The following is a 25475-nucleotide window of genomic DNA, read 5'->3' as shown; positions in this document are numbered from 1 at the left end:
TCATTCAAATGTGTTCGTCCAATGATTTTTCTGCAGGGGCGTGACTAAATTTGAATGCCGCTCTCTGATTGGCTACTTGACGAAAACACACAAAGCTAGTGCACCCGCAAAGGGGTTTCTTCATATTTATCGAAGTTAAATCGAAGTTTTTACCGAAGTTGGAGGATAATGTAGCCGTAGGCTGAATATAGTACAGCTTATTGTTATATTACAGGCGTCCACTTTTTTTTCTCCCCGTAAACGCACCCATGTTTTTAAACTCGTTAGACACTAAAGAAAAGAAGACAAGTCACCTTTGTTCGAGCTGGATCGCCTAACGTAAGTTTAGCAGCTAACAGGCTAACGGTGCTAGTCTTTGGCTGGATGTTGGTTCAGATGTGTGAATGAATTAACTGGTTATGAATAAAGCTAAAGAGACAGCCGTAAGATGAACTCATTTGGGACACCACAGCCCTGACAGTGGTGTCCATAATGCGAAGTAATTTCTTCACTTTAAAGTAGTTATCACTGGAGCTGATATTAAAATGCTATAGATGAATTGTCACCATCAGTGTAGTGTAGGGCATAGATTTACTGTTTGTTATATAGTATATAATTTGGTATAGGCTATAGTGTATTGCTAACAAGTGTTATACTTGTGCAGATGGTTTATATAGCATGATTATGACCACTTTTATCGTACATAATTCATTTCTTACCGTAGTTGCACTCATGTTAGTGTAGTAATGGTCATGAGAGCATGCACTCAAACGCACAGTCTTGTATACCTCTACATCTGATTGTATTGTTATTACTATACGGTGTATAAAATATATACCCAGTTGCCAGCATATTAGGTGCACTTAACTGTAACAAGTGCAACCGGCTTTTTGTTTATTTAGTCTATCCTTTAGGTAGGTGTAGCTGTGTGCATGTCATCAAGAGCATGGAATTCAATATTTAATGTAGTCTGTATTTAGCCATGTTTTAATATAAAAAAAAATTGAATAGCCAGAATTGCAACACATGCTTATGAACTTTGAGGTTATTTATGGTTGTAAAATTGTTTCTTCCAGGCTTCCCAGATTTCCTGTTCCTGTGTGGAAGAATTACCGGTCAGTATCCCAGTACTTAACTTTTGTTTTGGTGTGGGGTTTTTTGCTGCCTCATGGTGTGATGCCAAGTGCTGCTTCCATATTTAGGTTTTGTTGTCAGAGGCAGTAGTCAGTTTAGAGCATCAAAACACAGAAAATAGCTCACATGTGTTGTGTGTTAAGGATGAAATCATGTTCTTGTTTGTGACTCAAAAAGGAGTCGGCGATTAGCTCCCGTGAAGCTGTCATTAAAAACGGCATCTTTATTTTTCTTTCTTTGGACCTTTATGCATCAGTAACTTTTCTCTGTTTCACTTTTGTTCATGCACACTGTAGTTTTATGAGCCAGACAGAGTTCTCAGAAACACACCCAGATGGCATACAGTGTTGGAAAAAGCTGCAAGGATGTTGGCACAAAACAGTCAATCATTATATTAATATGCAGGAACATGTACGGCAAAGCTCCCAAAGCTCTGGGCATTAGTCACAACCATTTACAGCATTTACAGAGCAGCAGGAATAACAGGATTGTCAAAAAGTTGACTCCACCAACTACATACATATATATATATATATATATATATATATATATATATATATATATATATATATATATGTATATATATATGTATATGTATGTATGTATGTATATATATATATACATATACATATATATATATATATATATATATATGTATGTATGTATATACACATGCAAGTTACAGGGCAGAGTTTGAGAGAGATTTGCTGTTATTTAGCTGTCATTAAAAACTGCAAAATATTGAAATCTCTCAAAAACTTTTAAAACTAAATATTATAATGTTATTATGTTGTTATTTAGTAGACAAATAACAAACAAGATTAGAGTCGGTACACTGGACTTGTCTGAGAAGTCAGAAAGTAATCCAACGTAACATTCACCACAATAACTAATTTCCTATTCAGGATTTTAAGTAAATAACTGTAACCTGTCATCTTAATAAAGAATTATGTATAATTATTGTCCTTCACTATTTTATTCAGTTTTTTTGCAAAATGGTAAATTTGAATATTCTTGAATAATAACAAAAATTACATTTTAGCTAGAAAAGCTAAAAAAAAGGCTTTGCACATAGTAGTGGATTTAATATAACAGAAATATAAAAATGTTTTGGTAACTAACAATTTAATTAAGGGCAGTGTGGCATTAACCTTCCATTGGGTGGTGGTTGGATACGTTTGTTAAGCACTGTATGTGCAGCATAGATTTTTTTCAGTTTTACTGCATTGCGCCTTAGAGATTTTTGTCTTTAATCTCAATTGAAAATTGAATTCAAGTGATGGGAAATGTTTCTTGTTATCAAAGCACCTGTTTGCGCTGCTGTGGGTCTAATGATTAACTCTAATACGTAACAAGAGGAACAGTTTATTAATCAAAGTTCCTGATATTAGGTTTTTGTGAATATTGGCTTCCTTGTTATGTATGGATTTGTAAACTTAGTAAGCAATATTACCTAATATAATATAATGTTTCATTGACTGTAAAATAGCACTCATCAATCACGTAATCTAATTATAATCATGACCATTCTCAGTTGTTACTACCATCCTGATCACTTCTTCATTTTGGGGTTTTTAATTTGAGCCAGCTTATCTTTGATGTAGCTGAACAAATGCTCTGTTGGAAACAAATAATCACTCATTATGGCTTCAGCTGCCAATATAATAGAGATAGGCCACCTACTGCATGTCTGTCTTGTAATTTAGTTGCTATTTAATATAAAGATGTAACCCAGTTTGCAAATAACTGGCCTGCCCCATTTCCCATATTGTGTGTGTGTGTCTGTGTGTGTGTGTGTGCGTTCAGGGGCGGGGCTGACGGTTTAAACTTGGGGAGCTAATGGGTGTGGCAAGAATGACCTCATGCTGAAATTAGGTAATGGCTGGTTTAGATTTTTACTTGAAGCAGTCTCTACTTTCCATGTAGCACGCTTATTGCCGTCCTTTCCTTTGGTGGAGGTAGCGTACATGCAGCAAGTCTCTCTGCTTTTTCCCAGATTTTCAGTTTACCTTGTTTTTTGGGAGAGGTTTTTTTGAGTTTGTTTGTTTTTTAAACCAATCATGCAGCAGGTTTCTGGTTGCTATTTCTTTCTTTTCAGCTACTTCCTAGGCCATGATTTCCATTCACACACACTGTAGATATTTTTTCCTCTTGCTTTGCTATACCTGTGGAGCACACAACCTCTCCAAGCCTGGGTGAAGTCCCCGTCCATCCTAGAAGATTGACAGTTTGGCTGGCCCCGTGCATTCATTTCCGCCCCACTCTCCCGCTTCTTGCTTACCCCGCTTGTTCACGCTGCTGTTTGGTTGGTGTTGCCATGGCACCGTGCAGCCAGAAAGAGGCTTCACATGCAGCATCTTGTGTTCTCTTCACAGAGGGCCGCTAACAAGCGATTGAGGGCCAGTGACGCAAAACACACATTACACGAAAGCAGCTGTGTGGACTGACGCTCAGGATTCTGCAGCTTTAACAGTCGTGGGTTTACCTTCCCCTGTCAACATTCAGCAGAGGGACTGCTGCAGACTCGAACACATTGGGTGACCATTCGGTTCACCGAAGAGTTTTTTAGTTTTTTTTTTTCCTCTCAGAGTCTTGGTGCTAAACGCAACCATTTTTTCGGGAACGAAACTGGGATTTTCCCTCATATTATGCACTTCAATGGATACAGGTGGCTCAGTGGTTAGCACGCGTGCTGAGGAACAGTCCTTTCACGTCCGCTACAGGTAGGACTTTTGTCTTTTCACTAAAGTGTAGTTAGAGTGTAGAAAGTGTGATTGCTTTCCCAGTCTCTAGTTTCAGATGGAGTGTTGGTGAAGTGTTTTGTTGATGCCTAAGAGGAGCAATGCTATTTATAGTCATTGAAATATTTGTAATGTAAGATGTTTCACGTACCCAGTTGAAGAAGTGACGCTATGTTTAGTATTGAAGCTAAAGTTAAATGATAGACTGGAGGAATCATTTCACACTGTGGTCTGGGACTTTGTTGACTAAGGCAGGTAAGTTTTCTTTAAAAAAAAAAGGGGGGGAGCATCTTGCAGCTGTCCTTACATTGCCAGGTAAAGCACTCGGGTAGCAGATGTGACCTGCCAACCACATAAAGACCTGCGCCCGCCAGCTTCAATATTTAAACAAGCCCTGAAATATTCATCATTGCTCCCTGTGTTTATGTCCACATGCGTGTCCATTTTATTTAGATAGCTTAGGCGTGTGTTTGGTAAGAGGGTGGATTATTTTTACAATACTGGCTAGATTGTTGACATCAGTAAATTTATTCCACCTAGAGGTGCACAAATATATATCGAACAAACAGCTTTGTTTGACTGCCATTGGCTAATCAGCAAATAAGACATTGTGCAGATACAGATTTTATTTGTCATAATGAATTATTTGTGTGCTTGGAACATAAAGGGGAATAGATATCAAAAACAAAATAAACATTTTTACTTGGTAGTGGTGAAATAGTTATTTTAAACACTGGTATCAGCGCAGAATTTCACCCGTTCATCAGTGCATCCCTAATTCCATTACACGTCGCTACAGACTCTGTTTGTCTGACAGATCTAATCAATCTGTACAGCACTCACCGGCTTTGTAATCTCTCAGGTGCATACTCTACAGCCGTAATCTCAGGTGACCAGGTCACCAGGAGAGCGGGGCTTGGACGAAAGACAAGCAGATTAGCCGAGAAAACGCTGATAGAGCAGTTTCCTTGCTGGCAGGCATTGGAAGTTAATGCTGTGACAACATCACACGCGTCTCCTTGAAGGTTTTCCAGTGCGTGATGCTAAATTATCTCTGTGACGTCAGATGAATTATGGTTTTGATATTACCTAGGACGAATGCAGTTTAGTTTTTAGGGCATTTTTGTATTTAAAAGAGAAAAAAATCTTTTCAACTCGAAGTTGGTCTAAGGTAATCTCTCCATGCTTCGGAGAAAGAGAAGGAGCTGCAGCCTGGAGGTTTTTCCAGTGGATACCTCAGTAGATGCCTCTCAGATGTTCCATGTGCTGCTGCTGTTGTTGTAAGACACAAAAAGCCAGCAGGTAGGCTAGCATTTGCCTCAGCTAGAGTGTTAAATGATAGTGTTAACGTGGCAGTAAACACAAAGTAAGCTCTTTAATATAAGGCCTAAGGCCGCTGCGCTGACCTCTATTGAACTTTATTGTTCTTACACCATGTTTGCCTTTGTTCTCAAATTATAGCCTAGCTGGATGGTGAGACAAGCTGTTTGGTGTTTTTGCGTCATTTCTGGGTCTGTTTTTGCGAGCTTTCAGATAACCATAGGGTGGTTACAGGAGGAAATCTTGTTATACAAACTGAATAGATTTTTTTGTTAAGCCATTATGTCACTAACAGTACAGTTTCCTGAAAAACAAAGTTGGTTTATCTGACAGTTTTTGCTAAGCACAAATATGCCACTAAATTTGCCTTCACAGCCACTGACTGACACTCTTTTCATCTGGCTTAAAACATTTAAACCCCATGAGTGTTTGTTACAGACATTCATGTATTTGCTGTACTTCAAAAACAAATTTATTGGGTGTTTTGATTTTATTTCTTTTGAAGAAGTATACAGATGTCCAGTGTTGGTTGCTGGGAATCAAACATTTTGCTTTCACAAGCAATATTTTAGGAAATTTAAGATGTTTTTTTTAATCTTTGCCAGCAAAGATCTTTTAAATGATCGGTTATAAGGTGTTTAAAGTTCTAAAGCAACAGCAGCAAACATTACAAATACTGAATATCAAAGGTTCAGTTTTGGTTCAGCTGATTGGAAAAGGAACCTGTTTTGCTTTCTGGGGTAGGTCAAAAGGATGTGAGATCTACTATAATAAACACGCTCTATTGTTTTCTGTAGATGGAAGGAAGTGGCTAAACATTCCTACTTGCTGAAAGCCTTTGCTTCGAAGGACGTTTTGTTTTTCAGTCGTGGACGGAGCCATTTGGCTGTCGATTAGAGGACGAGGAGATTTTAGAGTTTATGTTTTTGAAGAAGAGAAGTCCAGACTGTGCTCCTCTCTTCTTTAGGATGGAGGTGTCCTGCCTGGAGCTGGCGCTGGAGGGTGAGCGCCTCTGTAAGGTGGGTGACTACAAAGCAGGCGTCTCCTTTTTTGAAGCTGCCATCCAAGTGGGCACAGAGGACCTCCAGGTGCTCAGTGCCATCTACAGCCAGCTTGGAAATGCCTACTTCCACCTGCAAGACTATGCCAAGGCCTTGGAGTTCCACCGGCACGATCTCACCTTGACGAGGTTGGACACATGAGAAACAGCTCTGTAAAAGGCCCTGCTGAGTGCAGCACAATGTTTATTTATTAACAGCGTGACGTGTCTTGTTCAGGACAATTGGCGACCTGGTCGGAGAGGCCAAAGCCAGCGGTAACCTCGGCAACACATTGAAGGTGCTGGGTCGGTTCGATGAGGCTGTGGTTTGCTGTCAGAGGCACTTGGACATAGCCAGAGACATGAATGACAAGGTGAGGCAACGTATTCGAGAAAATAAGCAATAAAGAATAAAAGTCAGATATTTGTATTCATGTATTTGAGAGTTTCAGAAGAAAGTGATCTTCACCACTCGTGTTTCCGGTTAGGTGGGGCAAGCGAGGGCACTCTATAATTTTGGGAATGTGTACCATGCCAAAGGCAAAAGTATCTGCTGGAGCGGAGCTGAGCCCGGAGATTTCCCAGAAGATGTCATGATGGCACTGAGGAAAGCAGCAGAGTACTATGAGTAAGAAGGAGAGCGTGTGATTTAATCAGAGTCATTTAACATTAGAAATAACAAGTTCTGTTACTTTGACTGTTGTGTCAAGTATCCAGTGTATTACAAAGTGAGCTGCTGGCTGACCGTTTGATTGCATATGCATTGTCAGGGCAAACTTGGCGATAGTGAAGGAGCTTGGAGATCGAGCTGCTCAGGGTCGAACTTATGGCAACCTTGGCAACACACACTACCTGCTGGGAAACTTTCGCAAAGCTGTAGCTTCTCATGAACAGGTGAGGGTGTCTTTTGGTAAGGAGTTCACAAGCATCCATGATGATGTTTTCTTTTAGTAAGTTACTTATTACGCCTTTTTAAATACAATGTTAAAATTCAGTGTTTCTGTTTCAGCGTTTGCTCATTGCTAAGGAGTTTGGGGATCGATCAGCAGAGAGGCGGGCTTGCTGCAACTTGGGGAATGCGTATATCTTTTTGGGGGAATTTGAAGTGGCAGCTGAACATTACAAGTAAGCCACACCTACATATGTGTATTAATGTTTGTTGTTGTTGGCCGCATTTGGTCTCTAGGCATGTGTGACTGGATCCTTAATCACTTGATCCTACATTGTCACCATGATTGTCTCCCCCAAAAAAGAGGAAATTGAATTATCAAATAACTGTAACATTTTTAGACTCTTTTCCTTACACAATAGTGGCAATATCTAAAATTCTATCATTGTATTTATGCATTATATTATGTTCCTATGAGCTCCTTCTGGGAAAGCAGGCCTGTATTGTATGAAGAAAACATAAAGCCAGTGTGCATTGTTTGAAGCATCTTGTCTGATTGCTTGTTAGGAAGACACTGCAGTTGGCGAGGCAGTTAAAGGACCGAGCCGTGGAAGCTCAGGCCTGCTACAGTCTCGGCAACACCTACACACTTCTGCAGGACTATGAGAGAGCCATAGACTATCACCTCAAACATCTCATCATAGCTCAAGACCTCAATGACAGGTACAGATGCAAACACAAGGTTTTATGATGCTTCTTTTGACGTAACTACAGTATGCCACAGTTAAATAGTATTTGCTTATGTATGGTTTCATTCTGTAGGATTGGTGAGGGCCGTGCGTGCTGGAGTCTTGGAAATGCCTACACTGCACTGGGAAACCATGACCAAGCCATGCACTTTGCTGAGAAACACCTGGAGATCTGCAGAGAGGTATGCACTGCTCATACTATCTTCACAGCAAAGCATTTCAGAAGTACTCAAAGCAAACTTGTTAAGAACAGATACAGAAATCCTTCAGCAGTAAAATTAAAAGTTGGTTTGTTCCTTCTGTTTTTTTGTTGTTGTTGTTGTTTTCAGACTGGAGACAGAAGCGGGGAGCTGACAGCTCGTATGAATGTATCTGATCTCCAGACACTTTTGGGTTTGAGCTACAGCACAAATACCTCCACTGTTTCCGAAAATAAGGATATCGACTACAGCCTGCACGGTACAAACTGTGTGACCTTCCCTATGCCCCTTGCTATAATATTTCAGATGCTTTGAATGTGTAGATTACGTAACATTGTTATTGTTTTACAGGAGCCAGGCCCAGGATGAGCAAACGACATAGCATGGAGAACCTGGAGCTGGTGAAGCTTACTCCAGACAAAGTAAATGTAAGAACTGCTCCACTGTAGTGCTCTGCTCACACCTCATCTACAAGAAGGGCTTCTTGTTACATCACCCTTTGCTATTGAACTTGTGATGATTGTGATCCATTTCTGTGCTGAAGGGTCAAAAGTGGAACAGCGACATCTTGACCAAACAGTCCAAACCCTCGCTGGCTAAGAGCTCCTCCAAGCTCTTCTTTGTTGGTCGTCTGCGAGGGAAGAAGTGCAAGTCTGGTGGCTCCAGTAAGGTCCTCCAGGACACCAGCAATACCCTGGATACCAGTCAGCCACCTGCACAGGGACCACAAAAAGTACGCAGACCTGGGGCATTCATTTGAAGATCACTCAGAGAGCACTCATGTATTCAAGATCAAACAACTTTTGCTGTTTTATTTTTATTTATTTTTTTCAAGTTGTTTGTTTTTGTTTTCCAGCGACTCAGCCCCGACATGCTCGGAGACGACGGTTTCTTTGACCTGCTGAGCCGATTCCAGAGCAACCGCATGGATGACCAGCGATGTTCGATACAGGACCGAGGCAGCAGGTTATCGCTAAACAGCGGCCCAGAGTCACCTCCCAGGACCATCAGGAAATGTAGGTCCATGCAATCCACCCACACAAAAAATATAACCACTGTTAAAATAATTTATAATTTGCGTACTTATTTATTTTCATTTGTAGCCATGTCAGAGTCTGCCAATGTGTCAGGCGCTCAGGGCAGGCGCTTAGAGGAGTCATCAGCAGCAGGGGGGAGCCTGCCAGGACTCAGGCTCAACCAAAACAGCAACCAGGCCGTGCTCAGCCACCTGATGGCCAACGCTGACAGCGCTGAGCCTGATGATGACTTCTTTGATATGCTTGTCAAGTGCCAGGTAACAGAAAAAGCATAGTTTACTGAATAGTTTGCTAATACACATTTATATAGTGCTGGGTGGGCACACTTGATATTCAAACACCGGTATAAACAGAAATATTTTAGCTCCTATTTAAAATAATTGTGTAGTTAAAGAGTCCCAACAGTGGAATCCATCCTATACAAGAATGATGTTTTTGAAGTGGATGCTGAAGGTAACAGGAAGCCGGTGTAACATAAGTAGAAGAGTGATGTCTGTTTGTTGTAGCCAGAGGTCAGGAGGCAGGATTCTTATTACCTTGCAAGAGATCAGCTGCACAAAGGAGCAAAGTATATTACAAAGAAAAAAGTTAGAAACAAGATTATAAACATCCTGTTACTCAGACATCAAAGTCATACTCTTTGCTTTCACCGTATTCCTTCCAGGGCTCCCGTTTGGATGACCAGCGGTGTGCTCCTCCCCCTCCTCCAGTCCGAGGGCCCACCGTACCAGATGAGGACTTCTTCAGCCTCATCATGCGGTCGCAGGCCAAACGAATGGACGAACAACGCGTCACCCTGCCTTCTGCTGCAAACGCTGCATCTAGGCCAAGCTCCAACTAAACAAAGCACTAAAGGGACTGTGAGGTCTTTTGTTTAATGAAGGTGTGGACAGTATCGTGATGGACCAGTGATCACTTCCTTGTCCTTTAGGACAACACATAGCATTATCAGCACTGTATGCAGTTGACAGTATGGGGGGGGCGGGGGAACTCAGATTAACAAGGACTTTTCACACAGCTTGTACAAAGATGAACTCAGAGTAGCATCAGGGACAAAAGTGTTTTTTTAATAATTGTTTTTAATAATTCTGTACTGCTGCATACTCTCACTTCACCCTGTGTATTTTTAAATACACCACTGCAGGTATGTTTGTATTTATTGTTCTTGTCCCATGAACTGCCGTCCCACTGCTATGAAGTAGTAGAGGTATACTCATAGTGGTGTTTTAAATCACTCTTTTCATGTATTACAGCCCTTTACAGATGTGGCATACATGGCAGTGTGCGTGTCTTGTGCGTGTCTGTTTGATGTGATTTCATGGAGTTTCTGAGTTGTGCCATGTTGCAAGTAAAATGTAAATGTTTGAAGGTGTGATCTGTTCTGATTTCTGTGGAAACTTTTCATGAAAAAGTGACCATGGTGCTTTATGAATCTCATTGAGAAGAGTGTGTGTCTGTTTGTATGAGGTTTTTGTTTGAGTTAAGTTCCTGAAGTCGCACAGGAGGCACTTACAAAAGCTACTATGAGCAAACTGATAAAGTATGGATTTAACCCATGTACAGTCCGTGTCTCTTACCCTTTTGTACTAAATACTATGAGTTCAGAGGAATAAAACATGTCTGTTCATGTAGCCATCGTGACTTATTTGAAAATGTTCAGCATCAAGTATTTAATCCAAAGAAGAAAAGCAAAACACAAAATGCAGAGTTTGTGTAAAAGACACTTTATTGAAAGTACCAGCAGTCAGACTTCAGTTAGCTTGAACTCATCTGTCACTTTTAAAAACAAGGCTTAATACAAGAGCCACTAGCATTTCAAAAACAAACTAACTGTACATACATAAACACAACTGAAATAAATACATCTATGTACGTATTAGTTTGGCCTTCATTGTTAAAATAATATATACTATACATTAACATATAAACTTAAATATGCATCTCTGCAAGTAAGTCAATATTAGAAGACGATGTTAAAAGGACAAAGTGCGCAGGTTAAAATAAAAAATAAAATAATATGCATATGCCCCAAACACTGGTTCTAAATAAATATCAAAACACCCGTGCGTCCATCCAGAATCCATTGTGCATACGGTCAGACCCTTGTTTGGGGAAAAGACTGCCATCTACTGACATTACACACACACAGCAGTAGACAAGCCAAAGCTTTTGAACACAGCCAAATCCAAACTGTATGCAAGGGCGCCCAACCAATAATCACATGCTGTACTTCCCTTTGATACTAACATAGTAACGAGCAAGCCACTGCAAAGACACCAGAACAGCTTCAGCGCAAAAAAAAAAGAAAGAAAACAAAAAAACAAACACTGATTTTAAATTTAAACACACTAGCTCGTTTACACAGTTGGAGCTGCAGTAATACAGTGCATACAGTAATGTTAGACACCCCACGGGGAAGCACGAGATAGCCTGACTTCCATAGATTCGGCCTCCCGAGAGGAAAAGCTCACCACTGAAACACTGGAAAAACTACATTTTACATCAAATTTTTGTCTTTCTTAAACAATAGCAGCGTCTCACCAGCTGTAAAAAATAATGATATGCAAAAAGAGGAATGTATGATTCTCAAAATGACTTAACAAAATTTGATATTAAAAAAAGGACCATTTTTTGATTTTTTGTTTTTTGTTATGGAAACTGCGAACTCAAGGAAGGCACCATCATGAACAAAGCACTCCTGTCCTGTCTCTCCTACTCATCCCTTTAGGAAAAAGGACATGCAGCAGCTGATTGGTGTGAGCAGAGAGCAAAAACGCAGGGCGAATTACAGGACGAAGAACGACGAAGAATCCTGCAGTTTTACTCCTCAGTGTGGTGATCAAGAAAGGAGAACATGCAACAAGTGTGCTTTTGATGTGTCCCAGGTGTGAGTCCCATTTGCTTTACTACAGACAGGAGGGAAAGGCTTGTTCACCAGTTTGTGTACCTATGAGTGTGTGTGTGTGTGTGTGTAAGGGTGGGTCAGTGTTTACAATGCAGAGGAGCAGTAATATTTTAGGGGAATGTGTCAGATAGAAACAACTGGCTCTGTGTGTGTGTGTGTGTGTGTGTGTGTGTGTGTGTGCGCATACAAGTGTGTGTGTGTTATGGATTGTGTGTCCAAAGTGTGACAGTGCGATCAGCAGAGGATGAGAGGAAGGACAGGTCTTGTGTGTGCCATCGGCACTGGATCACTTTGTCACCGTGTTCTCCCACCACGGTCAGAGGCAGCTGTTTGGTCAGGTCACCTAGAGAGACGGAGGAGGAGGCAGAAAACCATCAGACACGCGCTAACATGTGGCCTCAAATATATACATACACTCTTAAATCTTTTAATATGTGGTGTTAAAGGATCTGCGACATCTTAACTAGCTGCCCACATGGACAAACCAAACTCTTTACCGTCACACGAGACAAAGATTGTTATTTGGCCACAGTGACAAGAGGTGCAGTATATTTGGAGGCGTTCAACCCTAAGAACACTGTACCAGCTGTCAAACATGCTGGTGGTAGCATCCTGCTCTGGGTTGTTTAATGTTGGGACATTGCACAAAATGAATGGAATAATGATAAAGGAGTATTACCTCCAAATTCTTCCAACTTCACCTCGAATCTACAGCTCAATGGTTAAAACTTGGACACGTCCAAATGTGATGCACCTATGATGTAACTCAGTCCCCTCTAGTGGCAGACCTGGAGCCAATCTCACAATCATCCTTTTAATTTATATTTTATTTAAGGAGGTGGGGAAACCTTCTATAAAACAGGCATACTTATCATCATCATTATAATTATTATTATTACAATTACTTCTGATTATTAAGACTCAAAAGATTGTTTTTTTCCCCAGATGTTAGTGATCAAACAAGAGTGGCTTTTTAATGAAACATTTTTAAACTTTGTTTGAAGTGATTCTATTGAATTAAGTGCTGTTACAGATGTTTTAACTATTGTAGCTATACCACATCATATCCAGATGCAACCACTGTATGCGCTCTGAAGGTAGACATACCTTGGAGGTTGGTGACCACAACCTTTGTGTCATAGGAACCAGTGAGCAGGTAGTGCGCTCCAGGGGAAAACCTAACGGACCGAACGTCACTGGTGTGCGGCCGGTACACCTGGACGATGCGTCCTCCTCTGATGTCATACAGCATGCATGCGCTATCTTCCTGTCCTGTTGCTAGGAGACGGCCACTAGGATCAACTGCGACTGAGGCAACAGGACTCCCTGTGTAGTAAAGAAGGGGTGTAGTTGTATGAACTGTCATTATTTTCAAATCGAGAACAACAGAACCAATGATAACATTTACTATTTCTGGTATCTTGGCTCACAATTCCCAAACACTTGCTATATTAAGAGGTGAAACACATGATGCGAGCCAAACCTGAGCCATGGAAAGCAGTTCCCACTACCCGCACACAGCTGGGCACTCTGAGGTCCCAGAAACGCACCGTCTTATCTTGAGAGCCGGAAGCGATCATCCAGCCTCCCCACGTGTACAGAGACAGGATGTGTCCTGAAGAGAGATTACACATTGTCCACTTTCAGCATCATCCTTACTCTCTCTGACTTCCACTTTGATTTGTGCTGGACAGATGGAGGGATGGAGCAGTTACCTGTATGTCCACTGAGGGCGTGCAGACCCTGTCCTCTCTGGCAGTCTGTGGTGTAGATGTTACAGTCTCCGGCCCCGGCACTGATCAAGATGGCTCCTCCACTTTCAGGCCCCTCCATGAAGGCCAGGTCTCTTATGGTACCGTCATGCATACTAAACTCCAGGTCTGGGCCTAGGATGCACAAAAATAAACAAAAATGAGAACACTGGCAATGCCACAAACGGGACGACCACCACACATTCACGCTGAGGACACTTACCTGTGGCGTTGCACGTTTCTGCGCTGAAAGGCAGCACTTTGACATATTTGTCATTGGAGCCTGTAGCCAGCAGCTGCCCACAGTGGCTCCAGGCCACACAGTAGATGGACCCTTTGTGGTGTTTGTTCCTCTTAAAGCGAACCACCGGCTGCTTTGTTGGACTTGAACCACTGAGGAGAGGAAAAGGTGGTCAGCTACTGTATGCAGAGATGAAAATAAACAGTTACTGGTTTGAACTTTCCAACTATTTACACACTAACTTTAACTAATATGGAAGAGAGGTTTATAAGCTAACTGACAGATCAGTGACCACATGGCAACCACCAGTCGCTAGGGAAAAATGTGTATTGCACATCTAGTTGCTGGCTGTTATGTGGTCATTAAAAGGTACTAAAAAGTCTACTTTTCACTCATATTTTAAAGGATCAGAAACAAAAAGATGGGTTTTAACAGAGATGTGATGGATCATACTAAACAAAAAAAAAATGGAAACGAGAACATCTGTTAACATTTAACATTCACTTTTTTGATTATTGTTACCTCGTGTCGAGCGTCTCTGGATAAGCGCACACGCGTAACGTTTTGGAGTTGGAGCCCACAGCGTACAGCGCTCCAGACGGGTGAAAGGCAACGGCTCGAATAGCCTGAGTGTCTTCCAAAGAATGCACCGGTACAAACAGGCTTTTTGGTTTGTCACCCTGAAAACACGCCATATACGAAAAACACACATTAGCAATGAGATTACAGCACCGTAATCTCATCTGATCTTCTCTACCCTATGACATGCATACTGCTGTGACATCACTGCCATTCAGATAAAACTGTTATAATCCGCTTAGCCAAATTAGCATTACACTGGATCATTTTAAAGTACAATGTAAACAACAGAGAATGTGCTGAACTTTAAAATCACACCACACAAGGTCAGAGCTAAACTAAGGATAACACCTGAGTAACAACCTGAAACTGATTATTAACACCAGGTCTGTCATAACTGTTATTTCTAATGACGGCTGTCATTCTGCTGTCACCGTGTGTGTGTGTGTGTGTGTGTGTGTGTGTGTGTGTGTGTGTGTGTGTGTGTGTGTGTCCGTCCCTACCTCTTTAATTCGGGATAAAGAGCCTGGAGAGTCACCTTGTTGGCCTCCTTTTGGTTTTTGCCCACTGTAAAAAACAAACAAACAAACAAAAAACAGGGGCCAGTAATTCAACAAGCAGGTTTAAAAAACAAAAACAAACAAAAGCAAACTCACAAACCTCATTGTGGCGACAGGGGACTCATTTGGAGGCGGCACAGGCCGACCCCCTACAGTGCGTTGCGGGGTGCTGCTGAGCACCCCTCCCCCTTGGGTCCGGCTCTGCTCGGGGGTTACAGACGGAGGGTTGTTATTGTCCTCGGAGGCGGGCGTGTTCCCGTTGCCATTACACTGCTGCGTCAGAGATTTTACCTCTTCTCCCAAATTCTCCATCCCCACGTTGAGCTCTTCCAGCTTCTGGATGGACCTGCAACAACCAAACACACGAGTTCTGTCTCCAAAGAGGCAACTTGTTTTCTTCTTTCTACTAAAGACTTGTACCTGCAGGCCGACAGCCTGGTTAGAACTACAAAGGAAAACTCAAATATTAATGTAATTATTCACAGCTAGCCTTGTGAATAATTGAGAGTGCTACGTAGACTGGGAGAGGGAGGATGGGGAGGATGTCTCTGAGGGCAAATCAAAGAGCTTTTGTCCCGCTAGAAGAAAAAAAAACAAAAAACTATTTTGTCACCTCATTTTTAATCACTGAGCTGAAGCTAACTGAAGTGGTTTTGTGGTTAGAGAACATACAGTAAAAATATACATATAACATAATGCTACTGCAGTTTTGAGAGGAAACTGTGTCTAATATTGTGTACAACACAAACACACATGAGGTGGTGGTCCCATGTGTTATGTTGTAGCTGATTAGAGCAGATGGTGCAGTATAGACAGGAGGGGGTGTGCCATGCAAGCGAATCCACATGGGACTCGTCGTTTTTAAGAGCCTTAATATGTTAACCTTTTCTGACAGCTGCTCCTCTGCTGTTATACGACGGTCAATGTCATGCAGGCTTCACTTCAGCAAGCTGTCCCACAACTACCATGACAAGTGCGCCATACGACTGAACAGCTGTCTGTACCATATTTCCCCGAACTGTGAGATGAAGTCTCATTTTGGGGATCTGGTCCATTCTCCCCAGTTTAAGCTACTGCATTGCACTGTTGGTACAACCCAACCCTTCACGTGTTTACAGTGAAACATCTGCAGGGCTATATATATATAGCTGCTGGATGAGATTAAATGAATAAATCAACTGCATATAACAAGAAATAACAAGAATTCAGTTTTTGAAATGCTTTGGTTATGCAGTCTACAGACAGATATCTGTATATGAATAAGAAGAATCTGCAAGCAAGCAACATTTTTAGTATTGGAAGCTTTCTGGTTTCCATTTATCATCTGTTAGGCTCTAATGACCGATAACATTTGAAGGTTTTGGTCATGTGCAGGCATAAAGTCGAGCTAAAGGCAGACTGCATTTGCTCAAATTCAAACTTGACTAATGCTTAATGGAGAATCTGCTTTATTAACTTTTATCACTTTATCCACATTTGAAAACAATGGCCGGCAGACTAAACAGGAAGTCTTGGCCTGAATATCCAAAAACCCAACAGGAAGCCCTGAAAATCAGGCCGTTACCTGCGGAGGCTGAGTCAGCAGTTTAGCTGACTCAGCTGACTTGATACAAAAAAGCAGGACGGGACTTTAGAATAAGAAAGTTTTTGTGAATGAAAGGATGAGCTTCAACAAATAAAAGATCTTGTAAACAGCATGATTATAGTGCTGAAGTAGACGCCACCCGTCCATGTCTATGCGTCTGCTTTGGTTTCTTCGTGTGAACCACACCTCTGGCTGAATGTGCAAACAGAGAACGCACATTCCTCATCTTGCAAAGAGCATTTAAGTCATTTCGTTCGCTGCGTTCGTACCTGTTGAGGAACTTCTCTGTGAGGCTGTGCTGCATGTCGCTGGGCGGGGGCTCCTGCTGGACCCCTCCCTCCAGCAACATCTGCTGGTACATCTGCCTCTGCTGCTGCTTCTGCTCCAGGTGCTGCTGCACGCGGAGGCGCTGGCGATAAAACTCCTCATACTTCTCTGTTGAGTCACGAAGCTGGGAATGAAGCATAAATATTTAATATTAGAAGCACATTATTTATACCTTTCTTTTTATTGAGCTGCATCATGTTGCACACAATTGAAGGGATAACCTGTAAAACATGGTGTTGCAACTAACCATGAAATCAAAATGTGTTTCCACCAGACCTGACCCGGCCTGCCGTCGCAGAGGATCACCATAATGAAGTTTACAGGATGATGGTGGCTTGGATGAAGCTACTCATCAACCGTGACTTTCTTCTACTGCTTCATTCATTTCAAAGGTTCAGTTCAATGTGAAATCAGATTTCCATTCAGATTGTTTCACTGTGAATTGCACAGTTTTGTAGATCAGCTGATGTCACAGATGTCTGCCTTCTCAAGTACACTGAATTTGTGAAGACTATGCAGCGATGCGCTCCAGAAATCATGACCTCTGACTGAAAAGGTCACTGAGATTCTAGGGTATGAATCTGAAGATCCTAGGTCGCCTCATCCTTGAGTTACCGTATTCACAAACTTGGGTGATTACGCCCCCCGCCCAGTAAGGTGACAATAATACACCAGCAGCCTTTAACAGCTGAGGAGTAAAAGAAAAAAAAACTTTCAAGAAAAAAATGAAATCACAAAACTTGTTGAGAGCAGTTTGATCTAAAAACTAGTAACCGGGTCGAAATATCAGCCAAAAACAAATTACTTTTTTTGACATGTACTTTCCATTATATTCAACATAATGCATCTCTACAGTGGACATCCAAACTCACGCAGAAACAATGCAAACTGTTCTAATGTAACGCTTTAAAAGAAAAAGCTGCACAAACCAAGCCACACCAGGCAGCTTCAACACTGCTCAAAGGCAGAAGTGTGATCATGTGACCCCTGCTCCGCGCCAGTTCAGGTATCAGCGGAGGAAGGAGGGGTCAGACAGGGAGCTGAGGACAGATCATTTCCCCCCTCTGTCCTCTGCTTCCTGTCCTCGCAATCTGATGGGAACAGACCTACCGGGTGTTGGGGGGGAGGACAGAGACGCTGGCATCGCGCCAGCTTGGAAAAGGGACAGAGAACAGAGAGGAAGAGAGGGCAGGGACGTGACTGTGAGATCACAGAGGTCCCAAAGTCTGCTTCTGTTTCTGGCCTCTTTGTGTGTCTCCAAGGTGACGGGGAAGGCAGAGGAAAGCACCAGCTTCACACTGAGCTGCACAAGAGGCCCCAGAATAGAAACCATGTGACAGACAGACACAGATACTGTGTTCACGATGTGTTTACGGGCAACACGAGGGCACTGATGAATCATTTTTGTGGCTGTGCTCCTAGGCTCTCGAGCCACATGTCCCCACTGACCCCGGATCATGACCTGGATCCACCAGCCTCATTGGTTACACAAAGCGATCGTTACAGAGCATATTATTAATGTTTAAATAGCTAGTGATGACTTTAGAAAGCATAATACAAATGTGTATGTACGATTTCCTTAATGCACTCTCATCCACACTAGATAACAAAACCTGGGCTGCCAATCAGAAGTGAAGAAAGACTAAAATACCAAATACAGACTAATCGGAACTGGTACTGTAGGCAACACCCATTAACGAAAGAAAACAATTAGGGAAGCTTAATAAAACACAGCACTTGTTTGGAAATGTGTTCGCATGCAACAGGCCTAACCAGTTCAAAAAGCAAAAGTCGCTGATGTTTACCTCATTCCTGTCAGCAGAACCAGCTGACGGAGCGTCTTCGCCCGGAGCTGAGGCAGGACGCGTGTTCTGGGCTCCAGCTGAGCCCATCATCTTATCCACAGGTGTGTCTGTCCTCGACCTTCACCGAGAAAACACAAACCCCAGAAAATCAATCAAATAAATCAACATCAATAATGGATCTTGCTCCCTTTTTGTATCTCTAGGAAAAGATTTAGAGACAGGAAATCTGTTTAAGCTCCAAATCTAAGCTCTTACGTTTCAGGGGATTCCTCAAAGATGCTGTGGCAGTCGGAGCTCTCCATCATGAGACTCCTGCTCAAGCTCTGCCCTCCTGCTCCCGGGTAGTGAAAGTTGGCAAACGAGTGGGACATCGGAGAGACCCCTTTACCCGGCGCTATTTCCCCGGCGCTCGCTCGCTTATCCTGGCCGGAGAGCCCGTAGGACAGCCCGTCCAGCGCTGGGTTCAAGGAGCGCGACATGTAGGTGTCAGCGGACTGCGGGCGGCGAAGGGGGGAGGAGGGGTATGGCGACAGTTTGCTGATGAGCGGGGTGAGGAGATCAGAGTAGCCAGTCTTAGCAGGCTTGACCAAGCGGTCTATGTGGATGTTGAGCTGCTTCTGTTCGAAGGCGCAGGAGAAGACGGTCTGGGCGAGGTTCTGCATCCAGGAGAGCAGCGACAGGTCCAGGTCGTCGCAGCCGTTACCGCACAGCATGTCGACGCCCAGGAGGACCTCGCTCTCTGTGATCTCCTCGCCCGTCGCTTTGCTCTGCACATAAGCGTCCGAGAAAGACCGGTTAGAGGCACAAACTCACTCAGGCCGCAGTCTTTACGTTAAATTTTAGCGTTTCACACCTGGCAGAACTCGACACAGCACTCATAGAGGACTCCCTTGAGAAGCAGCTGAAATAGTCGATCCCTGCTGGCCTTGAATCCAGCCTCACTCAGCTTCCTGTCTGCGGGGATGAACTCGGCCACCATGGTGCAGGCCTCCTCGAAACACTGAACTCTGGCCGTGCTCGGGTTCCAGTCCTGAGGGGACGCCAACAGAGAAATGAGACACAAAAGAAAATACATAGACAGTTTCCTCCTGCTGCTTCGATATTATGCAAGTCTTATTCTGTAACAGCAGACTGCGTGCCTTGAACTCAGCATGATTTGTGAGGCGAGGGAGTGTGAGGAGCAGACACAGCTTGCTGTAGTCGTCTTTAGACGGACAGAACTCCTCCAGGGCGTGGAGGCATTTGACAGCTTCCTGCATGGTGAACTCCAGCTGAAAACACATGAAATATATATTTTTATGTAACAGATGATCAAGGAGACGATTCCTCTAAAAAACAGAATCAATCTTCTCTCAAAGAGCACACTATTGTTTTGGTTTTTGCCCTCTCGCACTGCCACGCGCTGAAAAATCACCACCAGCACACAATCAGGCCCGTTACACAAGTAATACACACCCCCAGCTACAATATTAACTGTGAGCATGCTCACTAGTACACGATATGCACAGATGTCCAAAGAAGTGTGAGCTAATCCAGTTTAACAGGACACGATGGCTCCGACAAAGCATCACAGGCAGCATCCACAACTACATCATGTTACAGCAGACTCACAGCTAGTCTAATTTGAGAGGATAGATGGAGTTTTCATGCAAGTCTGGTTGTCTGATTATACAAAATAGTGTGTGTCTGACTTCAAACTATTAGCAATTAGGACTAACAGAGAAATTAGAATCATCTCTCATATGAATCTTTTATAGCCTCAGCAGGGGAGTTTATGACAATGTGAATATTTTATTATGTACATATTATTTCTGCAAAACATTTAAAAAGGCTCTGAAAGTTAAATATGTCTGGACTCTTTTGGTCTGGTACATGTAATAACCCATCTATTACCAAGAAATCCAGCCATCTATTTTCCTTTTACCCAATCCAGCTGTCACTGGGCAAAACGTGGGGTACTCACTGGACAGGCTGCCAGTCCATCGCAGGGTTAACACATCGAGACAGACCACCATTCATGCTCTCATTTGTAACTACGACCTATTAACCAAACATGATGTCGGAGGAAGCCGAGGTACCCACACAACCACAGGGAGAACATGCAAACGCCACATAGAAAGCCCCCGGCCGGCGAAGTCAAACCCCGAACGTTCTTGCTGGGGGGCAACAGTGCTAACCACTGTACCACCGTAGCATTAGCCTATAAAGTATGTGTTCCTGATCCTTGTTCCTAACGCTGTCCTACTGGTGTACGCGATCCAGAACAAGGAGGGAGAAAACAGTCATAATCAGCTGTCACAGGTGGACAGATGATCTTTGTTAAGTGTTTTATCCACAACAGCAAACAACTTCATCAAAGGAGCAAATAAAGAGCTTAATCCAGATAACCTCTGACCGCAGTGTGGCCATCAGTCACTCCTTAAATGTCAGTGCTGCCACCATTAAACACAGACCCACACACATAACCCACCCACTTATAAGCAGAGAGCTTTTAAGCAGACTTCCACGGTTTCCTTTTCAAACAATACACATTACAAACAGTTTTTACCTGTTTTTATCTTGACAGTGGCCCACCTTGTTCACAGCCTAACAACACGTGACTGCTATAAAGGTTGGAAATTCAGGTTTTGTTTGGCAGGTTTTGATGACAGTCTTTAGTTTTCTGACTTACGTGCTGTGGCTCGTCTTCTGCAGACATGGCGTTATTCACACACAGAGCCTCCAGAAACTTCTGCTTGAGGATGATGTAACGAAACCTGGTGGCAAAATTCAGTCCTTTTACTATTTTTACATACACTTAGGAAAACATTACATCGCCTGTTTGTTTTAGTTATCAGCGACAAAGTGTCAAATAGGTAAAATGAACTGAATATGTGAAAAGCTGCAATAAAAGAATAGGAAGCCTCACCTTTTTCTGTCAAACTTGTCCATGCACTCCAGAGGCTGAATGAACTGCAGGACCTCATCCCACTGCCCGTCGAGGACCAGTTGCCTGAAACAAAATATTTATGTGACCTATGAATGAGAAGACTCACGGTAACATAAGGGTTTTTTGAATATCTTGTGTTTACTACAACAAAATGACAGCGTATAACAGAAACTTGACACTATTTGGTGAACCACTAAAATGTGTTTTAATACTCAGATTCAGCAGACTGGCTTACTTCCAAAGCAGCACTCAAACATCCAGTGTGGAGGTGCAGTGTTACACTATCCTCACCATAGAAGATGCCATCAGAAACACTAAACTTACTGGACTGACTGGAACAGTTTCCCATTGCTCCTACTTCACAGTAATTCTTACACACCTGTATCTAGTCTGTACAGAGTGACCACTGAGTTCACTTACCTGAGAAAGAGCATGTCGTCTGAGTAGAGCCCGTTGATGACGCCGCTCTCTTTCTCCAGAGCGAGCATGCTGATGTGCAGCTTCCTGGAGTTGAGAAAGTCCAGGATCACCTTGATGATCTCCACCTCCTTCACATTTATGGTTTCCTCTGCTGTCATTGTGACGACGGGCTGCCAGTTACAGGATGAAAAAAAGCAAAACACAAATGATTAAAAAAATGTTGGGAGTGAAAACCATGGACAAAGTTAGAGGCAAGGCTGAGATGGTTTGGACATATGCAGAGGAGGGATCGTGGCTATATCGGACAAAGGAGGAAAACTACAGGATGTAGTGTAGTCATGGATATAGTAACTGAGGACATGCAGAGTAGGCGTGATAGAGGAGGATGGTGGCGACAGGATGAGATGGAGGAAGAGGAGCTGCTAAAGGGAGCAGGCAAAAGAAGAAGATTCATTCTCTTTGAAAAGAACAAATCTCACTGCTTTGGATATTATATTAACTGGATTCTGGGTAACACTGTCCACCTCCTGAGGATAAAATAGTAGGATTAGTTTTAATGCATCGCCAGGCACCGTGACTTCAGGATGAAACATGAAACTAATTTAGGGCCTTTTTTTAGCAGGCAAAACAAATGCAGAAGCTTGTAAAAAGTAGATTTTAAGACTGAGATTACAGGTTTGCATTAAGTCTTCCAAAACAAAAAAAAAACAGAGGTCATTGTGTGCCAGTCTGTGTAAATGTGTTAAACACGCTAAAACATACAAGCCAGGCAAAACAGAGGTTTGAAGTCAAAACATTAAGGTGCCGCCTCAGAGGTTGTGTTTACACTGGAGAAAACAGCACGTTATATGACTGTCGTGATACTATGTAGCCTCTGGTGTACTGATGGCTGTCTGTCGTCGAGATCGGAGAGATTTCATTTATAAAACTCCAGATAATCACAGCCAGGCACACAAACACACGCACGCACTGCAGTACCGCTAAGCTAGCCTGAGAGATGGCTAGCTAATAACACTGGCACTAAGCCACAAGTCAAACAGCATAAGAAGCTTAGGCTACTTGTTAGCTTTATATAGGTCCTGGATCCAGCCTCCGGATTATGGCAAAACCATCAAACAGCTAGTTAGTGACAGAGCTCATACAAAGCTGACTAATTTCACTGGCTGACTAGCTTCAGCCAGGCCGAGGGGAGAGAGGCATCATCCGCTAGTTAGCTGGGCGGGCGGGGTGCTCACTGACAGCGTCCCCACCGACCACAGTAACCCTCCGCCGTGCTGCCATTACCCTCACCTGTTTCTGAACATACAGGGGATGAAAACGCTGGCCCTCAACGCCGCTCCGTGCTGCCCACAGCCGCTGTCACGACGGTACCGGTGCGGTATTGTCAGCGCCGTTTGTTTCGGTGTCTGTCGGTCCCTCCCTCCTCCTCCTGGTCTCTGACGGTGTCCCCTCCTTGCTGGATGTTTCTCTGCGGTCTGTTTGTTGCCCAGCCTGCCTGCCTGTCTGCTGCCTGCAGGGGCACCGCCTCCACCCACCCATCCATCCATCCATCCATCCACCCACCCAGCAAACAGCCAAACTTCACACAATCAGCAGCATTAAACAGTGTATTATAGAGATAATGGCATTTTGTGAAGGGAAGGTGTGCATACAGTGAGGCTTTTTTATTGTTGCCTTCTTGAACGTAAAGACACATATTTAAAGGAAAAAGAATAAATAAACCATGTGTGACCCCTTTAGTATACGGGACGTATCTATCTATAAAAAAAGATAATAATTTTAAAAAAAGAAATCAATTAATTACTTCAGTTAAGGCGGAAATTAACAGCATCTGCATTAAGATGATGTGTTTGAGGTCCTCTGGTGGTCTGTTTGTGCAACATGCATGACATGCAGTGCAGGTTGAGATGGCTTTCAAGATCAAGACAAGCTTTATTATCCCCGAGGGGGACATTTGATTTGTAGTCAGCAGCATAAATAACACACATAAAGTATAAAGCCAAAAAACCACAAATCACATAATTAAAAAACGTAATAGTCGTAGGAACAAATGAGAATTTAAATCGATTTTTTTCTGCACCGAGGGAAAAAATGCCTCCTCCCTGAAGATAACAGCTGATACTCTGAAACAAAGGATGTGTGCCATCACCCCAAATCCTTTCTGCCTTAAGGGTCACCCTCCCTCTGTACATGAGGTCAGGATCATTTAGCTTCAGTACCTGCCACTTTGCTACACAATTTAACTATATGCTCCAACCTCTTCTCCAACTTATCTAAAATCAGTAACTATTTCCTTCATTTTAAACACATTAAATGTTTAGAAGGGACTGTCCACACCATGCTTGAGATTCATCTACAACTGGGTCACGATCTGCATCATGAAGCAGAGAGATGACCACTGAGTCGTCTGCAAATTTGATTATATGTCAGTCCTGATCGAGGTTCTGACTCTCATTTGTATAAAGAATAAATAAAAGTGGAGACACGAACCTTAGGGGAACCGGTGGAAGGTAAAGTACATCTGATATTGTTGACTTTCACTTTCTGAGGTCTATCTGTTAAAAAGCCTCACTGATTCAGATTCCAGGTAAGTTCACAAACATAAAGGTTGAAGAAGAAGAAGACTGATTCCACGTTTTACTGTATATAATTACTATTAATTCTCTGTATTGTACCTTTAATGTATGTTGGCCTGTTTGTCCTGCAAGATTGGTCGGTCTTCTTCTTTCTTTTATTGCATGCTGTAAATACAAAGTCCATCCAAATATTGCAGGAAGGCCCTGCATCAAGACAGGTATACTTCAGAGATATCGATCTATCCAGTTAGGAAGCATAAACCATTATGAATCTGCTGTGAATTGTGAATTTCACCTGCTTTGGTGCAAATGAAAGTTATAACAAGACATCCCCCAAAAAGAGAATGGATTTGCAGGTGCTGGCCACAGATATTTCCTTTTCTCTTTATCTATCCTGAAGGATTTTTCTCTACTTTTGCTTTTTGATAGTTTCCATGCTACTGCTGGCTAAGATAATAAATGCAGCTTATTCAGCTCCTCAAAGATGCAGGAGAAACCATGAGGTGGACCATTACACACAGGGAGAGTGGACAGGGCCATATAAGGGCATCAACAGCGCAGCAGTACTAGAATGAGTACTTCGTGCAGACTAGTCGTGCATGTTTCTGAGCAAAATGTCAGAAACATTAGCTTTGAGGGCTCAACATCCTTTAGTGAGACCTGTGCTCAAAGCCCAGAACAATGAAGCTGAATTGGGATTTGCCCAAGC

General features: G+C 42.7%; 2 protein-coding genes across 6 annotated transcripts; one reads left to right on the top strand and one right to left on the bottom strand.

Moving 5' to 3' along the window:
* The first annotated feature begins 83 nt into the window (after window positions 1–83).
* On the top strand, window positions 84–10719 carry gpsm2 (G protein signaling modulator 2). Of its 4 annotated transcripts, none has more exons than XM_085440057.1 (16): window positions 84–318; window positions 1056–1094; window positions 2920–2988; window positions 3489–3836; window positions 6142–6363; window positions 6452–6587; window positions 6702–6841; window positions 6984–7107; window positions 7223–7338; window positions 7670–7825; window positions 7925–8033; window positions 8181–8310; window positions 8403–8479; window positions 8596–8784; window positions 8908–9345; window positions 9753–10719. In XM_085440057.1, exons 4-16 carry the CDS (start codon window positions 3772–3774, stop codon window positions 9927–9929), a joined length of 2079 nt encoding a protein of 692 aa, XP_085296183.1. In that variant the 5' UTR covers window positions 84–318; window positions 1056–1094; window positions 2920–2988; window positions 3489–3771; the 3' UTR covers window positions 9930–10719. The 4 variants fall into 4 exon arrangements, with proteins under 4 accessions (XP_085296183.1, XP_085296182.1, XP_085296184.1 ...); XM_085440058.1 differs by lacking the exon at window positions 2920–2988 and having other exon boundaries at window positions 86–318; window positions 8908–9067; window positions 9155–9345; XM_085440056.1 differs by lacking the exon at window positions 2920–2988.
* A 72-nt stretch (window positions 10720–10791) lies between these two features.
* wdr47a (WD repeat domain 47a) lies at window positions 10792–23680 on the bottom strand. Of its 2 annotated transcripts, none has more exons than XM_085440054.1 (17): window positions 23481–23680; window positions 22191–22360; window positions 21750–21833; window positions 21513–21597; window positions 19981–20112; window positions 19695–19871; window positions 19097–19608; window positions 18842–18959; window positions 16979–17160; window positions 15225–15470; window positions 15068–15131; window positions 14508–14665; window positions 13968–14137; window positions 13709–13879; window positions 13477–13608; window positions 13101–13319; window positions 10792–12336 (listed from the first exon to the last, which is right to left on the bottom strand). In XM_085440054.1, the coding sequence occupies exons 2-17, from the start codon at window positions 22346–22348 to the stop codon at window positions 12194–12196; spliced, it is 2751 nt and encodes a 916-aa protein (XP_085296180.1). In that variant the 5' UTR covers window positions 22349–22360; window positions 23481–23680; the 3' UTR covers window positions 10792–12193. The 2 variants fall into 2 exon arrangements, with proteins under 2 accessions (XP_085296180.1, XP_085296181.1); XM_085440055.1 differs by lacking the exon at window positions 23481–23680 and adding an exon at window positions 23342–23450.
* Between the last annotated feature and the right edge of the window lie 1795 nt (window positions 23681–25475).

This window comes from Copadichromis virginalis, linkage group LG18 (genome assembly GCF_057382275.1).
Source record: "Copadichromis virginalis isolate Kocher_CV1m ecotype Utaka linkage group LG18, C_Virginalis_male_GT1.1, whole genome shotgun sequence".
In the NCBI taxonomy this organism is placed as follows: Eukaryota; Metazoa; Chordata; class Actinopteri; order Cichliformes; family Cichlidae; genus Copadichromis; species Copadichromis virginalis.
The sequence above is the reverse complement of the archived record's forward strand: the minus strand, read 5'-3'. Positions and strand labels throughout refer to the sequence as shown.